This window comes from Oncorhynchus mykiss, chromosome 19, assembly GCF_013265735.2.
Source record: "Oncorhynchus mykiss isolate Arlee chromosome 19, USDA_OmykA_1.1, whole genome shotgun sequence".
Lineage (NCBI taxonomy): Eukaryota > Metazoa > Chordata > Actinopteri > Salmoniformes > Salmonidae > Oncorhynchus > Oncorhynchus mykiss.
In genome coordinates, this window is record NC_048583.1 from 30,967,836 (window position 1) to 30,981,315 (window position 13,480).

The following is a 13,480-nucleotide window of genomic DNA, read 5'->3' on the forward strand; positions in this document are numbered from 1 at the left end:
ATATTGCTAAAATGAATTAACTAAAATGTTACCTGTAATGCTCATCTCCTGTAGCCAAATTGTCATCTTATTATTTTCATACTGTAGGTAAATTTACAATGGTTGGGTTTGCACTAAACAATTGTATTTGTCAGCACATAAAATCCATGTACAACATCTGGTATATGGTTTGCCTCATATACATTGTCTACTGGTATCATTTTAAATTGAGAATGTATAGCTGAAAATGTAAACAAATGTGAGTTTTGCTATTCTCTGTTTCAGATGACAGATGCCCATAAGGCCAGTAATGCCATCTAACTATAGGCCTATGGCTGCATTGGCGATGCCTGCCATATGATAAGCTGCTAAATTAATTCAGATAGTTGATACACTGAGGGTGACAATCAATAAAACAGATTGTAAATCTTACAACTAGACGAAAGGGAAATGTTCATTTGAGAATACAACACAGTAGTGTTGAGAGATTAACGGACATTATGAAAAAAAAACTAATTGACTGATGTCGGTTCAATTATTTGAATTTCACGAAATTGTGGAGAAAAAGGGTGTAAAAATAAAAGATATATTTGAATTCCATTTCGTTTTTTTCTGTGAGCTCAATGCGCATATTGCAAAAGTTTCTCTAGAGATTAATCAGATCAAGCCAGAACTGTGCGAACGATGTAGAAGGGAGTTGATTTCCAACAGACTAATATTCTACATAGTTTAGCGCAGAAAATGTGGTAATTAACTACAATGGCCATAATCCATTGCATGCCTACTTGGCCAGTCTGTGTTATATGCCTACTGCGTAAAAGAGACAGAAGAATGCTCGATCGAGAGGAGCATTTGCTTCGTGCGAGGTATTTCTACCTGAAAATGCGCGAGTAAGTGATTTGATAGTTGGTATTCAGCAGTCATGGAAAAAAAAAGATTGAAACCAAAATCAAAACCGTGATTATTTCTTAATAATCGAACCGACCTCAAAAAACACTAATCGCTCAGCACTACAACACAGACACATTAGAGACAGAACCCCTTCCCCTCTTTATTGCAGAATTGTGATATGCGATAGACCAACATTGACACTAGTTCATTTTGAATAATAGTTTAACAATTAAAACAAATTTAAACACTTCACTTCAAAGAATCAACACTTCATCACTTCAAAATGTACAAATAAGCACATACGTAAAGATCAGAAATCTTAGTCGAAACAACAAAAGATAATTGAGCAATAACAAGAATGCTAATATTATTAAAGCATAATTTCGGGTGAACAAAAAACCCACCTTACAATCTTACTCCACTGACCCCGATCTTCTGGGTAGGCAGACATGTATTAGGTTTATACATTATGTGTGATGTTTAACTGTATTTTTGTATGCAACATTTGCTAGCATAGGTAGGCCTACACATATAATCCATGGCATATAGGATATACTCTTAGTCTCTTGGGACACGCTCATTGGGAGCGCTCTCCATCTGCGAACAGGCTTTCACAGCTTTCCATATCTGAGAACAGAAAAATAAAATCACAAACAGGTGACAGATATACTCAAATTAGAAAGCACTAAATAATAGGTTACTATTATATCTCTGTCCTCAAAGTTTTCCCCTCTGGGGACTGGAATTGGATACACTTTTCATAACGTCATCCCACAAAGATACCTGCCCTGTTCAGTAGCCTACACTCGCTGTTTACTGACAGCTGGAACTGCAATGTCACCCTCTTCCATGGCTGTTATCTACAAATGCATTTGGATACTGTTTTTAATTTACAATGATTACATCAAGATAGCTAGCTAATGGGAAGTTAGCTAGCTGATGACATTTTAATTCACTTAGCTAAACAGTGTGTCAAGCTAGCTAGCAACTCAGTTGAGTTAGCCTACAAAGTGGCCTACTGTAGCCAGCCAGCTAGCTAATAATACATTAACATTTAAAAACTTGTATTTACTTACTTGAATAGGTTTTCCCACTGGCTCAAAAACTTAAATAATGGACAATATTCACTATATTTTTGGTCGTAGCAAAGTGCCGCCAGGAGCCATGTGGATGAATGGAGGGGGGAAAAAAAACTATTTTGTAAAAAAAAAGGTTTACCACCAGAGCGGTATTGACAAATGTTATGACGTTTGACTTTACCAGCGTAATCCACTTTCAATTTCACTTAATATAAATCGCATTACTTTGGGAGACAGTTATAACTTAAAAACTAGCACTTAAAACTAGCATAGGCAACAACTACCCAGACGGTAAACAGTGGTGCACATAACACACAGCACCACTTCTACGGGTGTGTGGGGAGAGGGTTCTTGAAATGTCACATCCAATCAAAATTTTGCCGTTGGGAGCCAGCGGGCCATTCAAAATGTTTTTGCAAAATAAATTCTCCAGACCTCCAAGAGAGGCGTGACCATGACGTGATTCTGGAGGTATGGCATCGTGAGACTACTGTAGTGTTTTTTCAGACATGTCTGTACAGAATTTACTGTAAACACTGCAGTATACTACGGTCATATCCGCAATAACAGGAAGACTATAGTATACTAGTGGTGAGTGAGAAGCAATACATCAGTGTACCTCATTGCCACCCCCGTTCCACTCCTTTGGTCATCCGGCTGAGGAGGTAATGAATGAACGCGAGGGTGGAAAGATACTGGCAACAGCAGACCTGAGGAAGTGCGTCTTCACAGTTAATTTGTACAGTGGTGACTACAAACACACTCAAGAGCCCCTCACTGTGTGTGTGTGGCACACTCAAGAGGCCATTGCTGTGTCTGTGCTAATGCCAGCTCAGAGATGTGCAGAGGGGAGAGGGATACACAGAGGCACGACACGTCGATGGACGACTGAAACCTTTCCCAGAGAGAGGAGATGCATGAAGGGGAACGCAGGGGATAATAGCGACCAATTAAAGACTTGACTGGTTGTTTGAGGGTTTGAGTCAAGCATGGATGAGGCCTGTCGCATGTAAACCACTGTAGGTTTGGAGAAGAGAGCTTTGGGGAAAACACAATACAGGGCTTCAGTTAAAACCAAAAATTCTAAGACAGATTTTGAGGTTTCAGATGACAAAACAAATGGATTAAACAGAGTGAACACCCAGAACTATAAATTGTGAAGATGTAGTCCAGCCAAACTCAACAGGCGGACCGCGGTTCGAATCTGGACCCAGAATGGGGTTGATATGGACCGTAGGTCCCAACTTAAAAACAACTTTTTTTAACAACTCAGTCGGGCTTTCAATTTAATGTTATTGAGAGTTGTACTAGTAGGATGTACAAGGTGCAATTTTTAAATGTTGTAGTTTATGGCAGCTTTCCTCTTATGTCATTTAGACATTACTTTAGAGAGCTATTTATAATCTATGTATAACTAGCCCATGTTAGTTAGGCTAACCAGCTAACTTACCCATCTAAATCTTGTAGTTATCAAGGCCAGCTTTGATTCCCATTGATTTTGTTGAATCGCTCAGGTATCATATGAACACACATAAGACATGGAAAAATGTGTAGAATTGAAAGAAATGAACTTAAAAACGGTAAAAGTAATCATTCCGCCAAAAAGAGGGGTGTGAAAAGTTTGGGTCGTGAAGTGGTGGTTTGCTACTACGCCGATAAATGACAATATCCCATCAGAACATTTGTCAGATAGGACATTTGTGTGAACGGACCTTCTCAAAAAGTAGTTGCGTATCCTTGACCTAGTCCATTAAGTAGCAAAAAATGACCAAAAATGCCTAAAAAGAGGAACTAAAACCGGAGTACCTATACCAATAACAAATATAAAACTCACAGAAAAAGGGAGTTATACTGTATAGTGATTTGTCACTACACTAAATGTGTGTTCTGGATAACATTACAACCCAATTACATTCTGTGACACCAAAGTGTTTCCTTGTCCGACCCAAATAACCCGCTCTCACTCTGTTCTCTTTCAACAGAGACAGCCCAGAGGACAAAAGGAAAAGAGAAATACAACAAACGAGAAAGGTTAATAACAGCTTTTCCTGTGTCATATTTGACAAGACCAGCCATTGGCCTAATTATCGTCATTATGGTTTGCCAAGACTTCTACTTCTCCTTCTTAGTGGCTGGCAGCATGATAGCCACTTCTAAACGCATATCTATTATTTAATCAAACTGTTGGTGGTGGCAGAACGGAGAGCGAGAGAGGCACTTTATTTTTTGGCCTGGGTGAGTTCTATTTGAATATGCCAGTGGGCCAAGGCTTTTAATGTATACCCTTTTGATTTCCAAGTCGCCACCACTCAAATGACAAAGGTGCAGTTTATGTTGCCAAAGGGAAAGGCTAAATCTGAGTCAAAGGCTAAGGCTGGGGTTGAGCTAAATGGTAATCCAGGATCAACACAGCGAAAAATACAATCAGGATCAACACAGCTCATTTATGATACAGGATCAACATAAGAAAGTAACATGTGTTCCTCACCAGAACTTTGGCTAGATGGACCAGTCCATTGTTAGTGATCTGGTTGTTCCATAGAATCAGAATCTTCAGTCCATCTGTCTGAACTCTCAGACCTTCACAGATCTCCTCCAGTCCTGCACAAGACCAGAAAAGAGAAATGAAACACTTAAGACTACAGTGCACTAGGCTAGTCATACAGGGCTTACATAAATGACAAGGGGAATTAAACAATTTGCTGCTACCTCAATCTCTGTGAGTGATAACAGAGTGAAAATGGTCCTGTTCTTTGACCAGGACCAGGACCGTTACCTGAGTCTGTTATGGTGTTGTTGCTGAGGTCCAGGATAGTGATGGTACTGTTCACAGGAGCTTGGTTGCACCTTAATTGGGGAGAACGGGCTCGTGGTAATGGCTGGAGCGGAATAAGTGGAATGGTATTAAATACATCAAACACATGGTTTCCATGTGTTTGATGCCATTCCATTTGCTCAGTTCCAGCCATTATTATAAGCCGTCCTCCCTCCAGCAGCCTCCACTGGTACTGTTGTATCTGTTTCATACAGAATATGTTCTTTAAGTGCACCTGAGTTTGCTATGGTGTTGTTGCTGAGGTCCAGAGTAGTGATTGAGCTGTTGTATCTGAGCAGGTCTCCTAACTGCATAGAGTCCTGTTCGCTGTTCAGATTATTGTTGGACAGGTACAGCTCCCGGAGCGCTCTGTTGCTCTTCAGAGCAGCCACTATGGACAAACAAAACAAAGCAATATTACTTTTTAAGTAAAGTTTGGTTTGATGGTAAAGAATCATGCTAGTCTAATAAATAACCTACTTTAGCTTAAGAACGTTTGAGACTAAACCATTGTATTTATAGTATGTCTCAAGAGTCAACCAGCGTTTCTCAAAAGCACAAATCTCCCATTATTTGACCAAAAATATTTCAAAGCATAATTTTACTGCACACTATCTCTCAGTGAATTGTACAGTGAAGTGTGTGCGCGTGTGTGCATTGGTGGGTTGTCACGCAGCCCAGCCTTAGCGGATCGATGCAGTAGATTTGATCAGGCCCTTTGGGCTGCATGTGGAATGCCAACATTGTCATCATGCACAGTGGGAACCAAATGGAGGGATCGCTGGATTGATCTGGACGACTCCACGGCGTGCGGCCCGTCGAGCGCCACAATCAGGGCCCCTTCGATCGAAGGCAATGATCCACAGCTGGGCCCCCCGCAGAGAAGGATGGAAAGGAACGGGGGAGGACAGGGGGGTAGGCAGGGGCGACGAGGCTGGATGCACGGCCCAAAAATATCAAAAGGATCCAGGAGGGTTTAAAGAGATAGGGTCTCTGTCTCAGTGGTGAGAAGGAAGAGCGTGTACGTGGATGTGCCTGCCTCTTCCTCTGGCTCATTTACAGATTTACAGGTCATTGTCTCCTCCCTGATCACTAGAGTACACCGGCCCAGCCCCCTGCTGCTCACAGAAGAGGAACACCTCCCTCGGTCGTCACGGTTACGTCCCAGAGATGAAACACCAGCCAATCAATGAAGGTCACCGTCCAAGGACAGCAGGACCAAAGCCATCACCATGGAGCCGTAGGGTGTGACATTGGTGAAAGCTTTCATCTTAACCTTAAGCTGTACTTGGCTAAAGGCTCCGTGGTAAAAATGATTAAAGGTAACCAAGGTAATATTATTGTCAGGGAAAGTCCAGTCCTATTGGAAGTCCAATGCTGTGTGCTGGAGGGCAGTGTTGGGCTCTTGTGCCTGGGTGCAGCGGTACGGACACAGTGTAGCACATGGGTGTCAAACATACTGCTCCGGCCTGCGAGCCTATTCAATCCAGCCTGTGGCTGGTGTGAGTAAAAAAATGTACTGTACTGTGCAAAAGTTTTAAGCAGGTGTGAAAAAATGCTGCAAAGTCAGGGATTTTGTAGGCCTATAGTCAGGTGTATGATTAAACAATTATACCAAACAGGTGCAAATAATAATCAATTCAATATGTAGGTTGAAACACAATCATTAACTGAAACAGAAACAGCTGTGTAGGAGGAATAAAACTCAGCTAACAAGGTGAGGTTTCTGAAGACCGTTCACTGTCGAAAGTCATACACCATGGCAAGACTGAGCACGGCAACAAGACACAATGTAGTTGTACTGCATCTGCAAGGTCTCTCCCACGCAGAAATGTACAGGCAGACAGGGGCTTCCAGATGTGCTGTCCAAACTCTTTTGCAGAAGCAAAGAAACGGGCAACGTTGAGGACCGTAAGAAGCAGTGGTGGGCCAAGGAAACGTACTGCAGCAGATGAAAGACACATCATGCTTCCTTCCCTTCGCAATCGGAAGATTTCCAGCAGTGCCATCAGCTCAGAATTGACAGAAAACAGTGGGACCCTGGCACAGCCATCTACTGTCCGGAGAAGTCTGGTCAGAAGTGGCCGTCATGGAAGACTTGCGGCCAAAAAGCCATACCTCTGACGTGGAAACAAGGCCAAGCGACTCAACTATGCATGAAAACACAGGAACTGGGGTGCAGAAAAAATGTCTGCAGGTGCTCTGAACTGATGAGTCAATTGAAATATTTGGCTGTAGCAGAAGGCAGTTTGTTCACCGGGGGGCTGGAGAGCGGTACACGAATGAGTGTCTGCAGGCAACATTGAAGCACTCCTTGCACGTTTGGGGCTGCATTTCTGCAAATGGAGTTGGGGATTTGGTCAGAATTAATGGTGTCCTCAATGCTGAGAAGTACAGGCAGATAGTTATCCATCATGTAATACTATCAGGAAGGCATCTGATTGGCCCCAAGTATATTCTGCAGCATGACAACGACCCCAAACACACAGCAAATGTCATTAAGAACTATCTTCAGTGTAAAGAAGAACAAGGAGTCCTGGAAGTGATGGTACGGCCCACACAGAGCCCTGATCTTAACATCATCAAGTCTATTTGGTATTACATGAGGAGAGAGAAGCATCTGAGGCTGCCTAAATCCACAGAAGAACTGTGGTTAGTTCTCGAAGATGTTTGAGTTCCTTAAAAAAGTGTACATAGATAAATTGATGCTGTTTTGAAGGCCAAGGGTGGTCACACCAAATATTGATTTGATGTAGATTTTTCTTCTGTTCCCTCACCTCTGCATTTTGTTAATTGATAAATATAAACTATTAACATGACTATTTTTGAAAGCATTCTTACTTTACAGCTTTTTATCACACCTGCCTAAAACTTTTGCACAATACTGTATAATATAGTTGAAGTCAGAAGTTTACATACACCTTAGCCAAATACATTTAAACTCAGTTTTTCACAATTCCTGACATTTAATCCTAATAAAAAGTCCCTGTCTTAGGTCAGTTAGGATCACCACTTTATTTTAAGAATGTGAAATGTCAGAATAATAGTAGAAAGAATGATTTATTTCAGCTTTTATTTTCACTCTGTCATTTAGGTTAGTATTGTGGAGTAACTCCAATATTGTTGATCCATCCTCAGTTTTCTCCTATCACAGCCATTAAACTCTGTTTTAAAGTCACTATTGGCCTTATGGGGAAATCCCTGAGTGTACAAAACATTATAAACTGAGATTTCCATGTCATTGACTGACCATGTGAATCCAGGTGAAAGCTATGATCCCTTAGCGATGTCACATGTGAAATCCACTTCAATCAGTGTAGATGAAGGGGAGGACACAGGTTAAAGAAAATACTTTTTAAGTATGCGTGCCCTTCAGAGGGTGAATGGGCAAGACAAACGTTTTAAGTGTCTTTGAACAGAGTATGGTAGTAGGTGCCAGGTGCACCGATTTGTGTCACATTCAAAAGTTTCCCATTTGCATCAAGAATGGTCCACCACCCAAAGGGACATCCAGCCAACTTGACACAACTGTGGGAAGCATTGGAGTCAACATGGGCCAGCATCCATCCCTGTGGAACGTTTCGACACCTTGTAGAGTCCATGCCCTGACAAAATTAGGCTGTTCTGAGGCAAAAGGTTGTGGTGCAACTCAATATTAGGAAGGTGTTCCTAATGTTTTATACACTATAGTTTTGGGGGGTATGGGGGTTTTAGAGGAGAAAAAAGCGATGGATAAAGTATTATTTTTTGCACATTTTGACAGTGAGGAAGTACAATTAATTGTAAGTGCGGCACTCTGGACCTCAGTGAAGACCAAATACAGGGCAAAATGAGTTTAGCATTTCTGGTGAAAGACCTGATGCCTGGTGAAATAACTGTTCTGAGGCCTGGTTACTGGTCCTCGTACTACAGAAAGTCCTAGGTAGAGAGGATAGTGTCTCTGGCCACGGTGACGGTGTGGATCGGTGCGGCGGTGTGTAAAGTGACAGGTTGAAGATTAGGACATCTAATCCCGGGCCAGTACCACTGTGAGGGTCACAGGGCCAAAATCTGCTCCTCCGCTCCTTGTCCTCTGTCATCTGTTCCTGCTGGCCACGGCCAAGCATGGACAACACCGAGTGCACACACATACACACACGGAATACACACAGACACACACAAATACAGTCACGCACATACACCCACACCCACAGGAGATACTACTGAGCCCTATCAGGCCATGAGGAAGAACTTAGAAATAACAGATTGTGTGTGTGTGTGTGTGTGTGTGTGTGTGTGTGTGTGTGTGTGTGTGTGTGTGTGTGTGTGTGTGTGTGTGTGTGTGTGTGTGTGTGTGTGTATACATGTTTCGCTACCTTCTACCACAATGTCCTGACAAGGTAGGAAAATAAGAACGTTTTGGAAAAGTCCGGACTTTTTTACCATGTCCTGAATTTGTTCAAATGCTATTTTAGGGTTAGGTGTGGGGTTTGGGTTTAAGAGTTAGGGTTAGGGGTTAAGGTTATGGAAAATATAGTTTTGAATGGGAACACATTTCTACTCCCCAAAAAGTCCTGATAATTCTCTAAAACAAAGCTGTGTGTGTGCATGTCTTGTGCATACGTGCAGGGCATACCAAGCGTGAAGAGGGGTCTGCCACTGAGGCAGGTGCTTTGGAGGTGCAGCACGGTGAGTCTGCTGCTTAGGAGGGCTCTTGACAGGACCTGGGCTGGATACTGTAGCAGGGCCACGTTACACACATCCAGCCTCAACAGACACACACTCTACAGAGAGACAAAACACAAGGATCTCATCAGAGAGAGGGGGAGGGCGGGGGACAGAGGGAGAGAGAGAGAGAGAGGGGTGGGGAGAGATAGAGAGAGATGGACGGGAGATAGAGGACAGAGATAAAGGGAGAGAAAGTCAGCAAAACTTTGAGGGGATGGAAAAACAGAGATGGAGGGAAGGACAGGGTATGACAGGGACAGAGAGCGAGAGAGGCGTGTAAAGAGAGAGTGAGGGTCTGAGATGCTAGGTTATGGACTGGCCTCTGTACCTTACTTCTGATCAAACACTTCCAGAACCTGTCAGAAAAAGATGGCAGGGAGGGAGGGAGGAGAGGCTGAAAGGCTAGGCCGTGCCCTAAGTGTGGACTGAACTCCCTATTCTACCTCACCTTCAAACACTAGAGGAAGAGGGGAATGCCAGTAAGGCAAAACAACACTGACTGACAGAAGGAGAGAGTGACAGAGCGAGAGTGTGGCTGAAGGGCTAGGCTGTGTCCCTGGTGGGGACTGGCCTCCATGCATCACCTCTCCTCAGCAACCACTAGCCTGTCTGAAGGAGGAGAGGAGAGGAGGAACATCAAAAAAGGATGGGAAGAAAACAGTCCTGAGTGACGGAGGGAGAGCGGGCAGGTCTGGGGGCCATTGTTAGTCTCCATCAACCCCCCCCCCCTGCCATCTCTCCGTCCGTCTGGTCGGCACATCAAACGTGTCCAGATTTTTTTCTCTCCTGCTGCATCCTCCATCTCTCGCTCTACACCAAGGTGATTTTGATTGATCTTGAGTAATACTGCCTAAGAGCCAGCTTTTGGTCTCACCCTTGAAGTCCATTTCACCACGAAGCAAAGCCTCACCTCTCTTTCATCTAAGAACTATCACTAATTGAACAAACATTGAAATTAATTTATACCATAACCAGCCGATTCCATCCAGCACTCTGAAATTCTAAGGAATGATAGAGGTTGTCATCTGGGCTTATTTTGTCATTGGCAAATGACTTAACGATCCTTCATCTGTTGGTCTATCTGTCTGTCTCTCAGACACAGTCAGCTAACGGAAGATGCTTGGGAAGATTTCCTTGGCATACTTTGAGTCCTGCCCTGGGCCCTGAGAGGTTTATTACCCCCAAGGACACGACCAGGCTGGCAGACAGGCCTTCAGAAATAGCATTTGGGATCTGCAGGATCATTTCTCCTGGCTCTGCTAGCTAATCAGATGCCCGTGGTAATGAAGTCTGAGGTACTGACTGGGGGTAATGGCGCGTGCGTGCGCGATTGTGTGCATGCATGCGTGTTAGCTAACAAAGTTAGGCAGCTTCTCTGGGAACTGCCGAACTTGAATATACTTTTTTTTTTTTTGCCCTCAATACTCACTCGCCTTACTTCTAGAATACATTCCCTCCTATAGTATGTGCACTTTCTCACCCCTGGCCTAAATCCACACATAGAAACACATTACGCTGAACTACATGTACCTGCTTTATCAAATGAGAGAGGGCCTTCCAACCAGATATCCCCATGCCGGTGTTGTCAGAGATGTCAAGATGGGGGGTAGATTCATAATACAAAATCATATCCAGCAAGGATGATGCTCCCTGGAAGAAGAAAAAAAAAGAAGAAAAGGGAGCGAGGTTTAAATTCAACAGCAACATAGTAATGGAGTTCCCAGTTCCTTTGATGGAGAGTAAAATCCGATACACAGGGACAGCTGAATACAAAACCCAATTGGAAAGTAAAAATGAAAAAATAAAGTTTTTGCTCATAAAACTCACATTTTCCTCCAGCTCTGCCGCTTGCAGATTGATGAAATCAAAGCTCAGTGATTTCAGTATGACTTCCAGAGCCTCGCAGGAAAGGTGGTCTAATCGCTCACCTGAGTAGGGAAAGCAATCAAATAGAAGATAATTGGGACTGTTTGCTAACAGTCAGATTGCCATGTCCCCAGTCAGGAGTCAGTGTTATTTTGTGATTGGAATTTTAGGAAACTCAGGGAGGCTAGAGCACACAAAACAACCTTCCCCTCCTACCCCTCCTTTAGAAAACATAAATCATCTATTTATCTGTGCAATTGTTTACTTTCTGAATTAAAGTTGTACAGTAAGCTCCGAGAGAAGAAAAGCATCTCCACAGATTATGTGACTGGTAGTTAGTGCACAGTGTGATGCGGCGACTCAAGAGTTAAAAGGCGAAAGACGTTCTCTCTCTAACAAGATCCCATCCACTGTCCTCCCTCCCTCCCTCCCTCCCTCCCTCCCTCCCTCCCTCCCTCCCTCCCTCCCTCCCTCCCTCCCTCCCTCCCTCCCAGTCATGAATCAAAGGGTGTCTGATTATTCAACACCAGATGACTTTTGAACAAAGAGAGAGACTTTGATGGCCGCAGCGTCAGTCCGCCTCTCTCAGAGGCCCTAGCTCCTTCCTTCCTTCCCCTCATAAACTCTTATCTCCATGACCACGGAGGGAGGGAGCAAACAGCACATCGCTGTCTCACAGCTCACACACATCCTCCTCCTTTTCATCATTAGCATAATCATTTGTAAAAAAAAAAATGTTTTGAATGTTTAAACAATAATCACTTAACTGTACCGTAGGAACAGGGGGAACCGCAAGGAAGGGGAGGAACTGAAATCCCCTCTATCTAATCCCCTCTGTGTTGGGGAAGATAATAACTAATGCAGGGTGTCATCACCCCAGTGTGATGTCATCAGTGCGTGACAACTGAGAGGGGGGGGAACAAGATGACCCCATGTTGGAATCACACATCCCCACTGGGGTGGCAGCTCTCCTGTTACACTCATCAAAGGGGGGCAGGGGTTAACCCCAAACTGAAGCTTCACAGCATCAGAGGAGTGATTCAATTCTACTGGTACTGTAAATGTATGTTATAGTAAACTGATGGCTAATTAGCGATATTCTGTATAATGTACTGGAATGTGATGTCTTTCGGGCTACTAACTTTCTAGTATTGTAATATTCCAATCTTACACTGTTATAACCGTTATAATAGTCATTCATTTTACACTCAACAAGCACCATACCACTCACTGTATAAAATATTGTATTAATCATACCCTATGTCGTAAATAAAGTTAGAACAAACATTTCACATTAGCTTACCTTTCAAATCCAGACATGGGGCCCTGCCATTTAAACTGGTAACCTGCTGATGGAGAGAGAAAATGTAGCATTTCTCATTAACATAAACAATACAGTTAATGTACCCCTCTAACACGAGGCCTCTGCATCCCTCCATGGCTCTCTGACTTGTTTGTTCAGAGTTAGAAGCTCTAGCTTCCACTGCCACCACCACAACAGCAACATGAGAGCATGAATTATGGATTTCACACAGTTTACTATTGATGGCAACACCATGTCCTAATTAACCAGTGTATATTAATTAGCAACAGCTGGTCATCTGTTGAGGCGTTCATTTGCCAAGCCACTGTTCCACATACATCTAATTTGACTACATCAATCTCCAAAGGTGACATAATTGCGTGTATCGTGGAAATTGTCATCTTTTATTCTCCTGACAACCAGAACACAACAGCAAAGGAGCGAAAGAGAATCCCTCCTTACATGCAGATGAAAAAAATAATGTGATAGCATGTTCCCTCGTCTCTCCCTCTCCCTCCCTCCCTCTCTCTCTCTCTCTCTCTCTCTCTGGAAAGGAAGGAATGCGATCATTTCAACTGTTTCTCCCTCACATCAAGTGGAGGAACCGAATGCACGCCGTCTTCGTTTTGCCAAATCCCACTGTGTGAAGATGCCACCGGCTTATTCTCATATACTGCCTGTTTTATTTCATCCTTAAATATGATTCATTGTTGAAGGGACATGAGAGTACAAAATACCTTGAAGGAATGATTTCCTATATATTTTCTGTCTAGGAGCAGGGAAGAGAGACAATAGACCCCGTAAAAATGTTCTCAGCCAGAACCAAACTACATTAATCAA

General features: G+C 43.2%; 1 protein-coding gene across 3 annotated transcripts in view; it reads right to left on the minus strand.

Annotated features, from left to right (window-relative positions):
* si:dkey-288a3.2 (protein phosphatase 1 regulatory subunit 37) overlaps nucleotides 1–13,480 on the minus strand; it is a 41,499-nt gene that overhangs the window by 20,383 nt on the left and 7,636 nt on the right. The window contains exons 3-9 of one of the 3 annotated variants that reach the window (XM_036954639.1): nucleotides 12,641–12,686; nucleotides 11,299–11,399; nucleotides 11,002–11,121; nucleotides 9,380–9,527; nucleotides 5,000–5,155; nucleotides 4,438–4,550; nucleotides 1,040–1,497 (exon numbers count right to left, since the gene is read on the minus strand). In XM_036954639.1, the coding sequence (XP_036810534.1) occupies nucleotides 1,429–1,497; nucleotides 4,438–4,550; nucleotides 5,000–5,155; nucleotides 9,380–9,527; nucleotides 11,002–11,121; nucleotides 11,299–11,399; nucleotides 12,641–12,686 (753 nt within the window). In that variant the 3' untranslated portion in view covers nucleotides 1,040–1,428. Of the gene's footprint in view, nucleotides 1–1,039; nucleotides 1,498–4,437; nucleotides 4,551–4,999; nucleotides 5,156–9,379; nucleotides 9,528–11,001; nucleotides 11,122–11,298; nucleotides 11,400–12,640; nucleotides 12,687–13,480 lie in introns of those variants that run through there. The other 2 variants (XM_036954638.1, XM_036954637.1) reach the window with 2 other exon arrangements.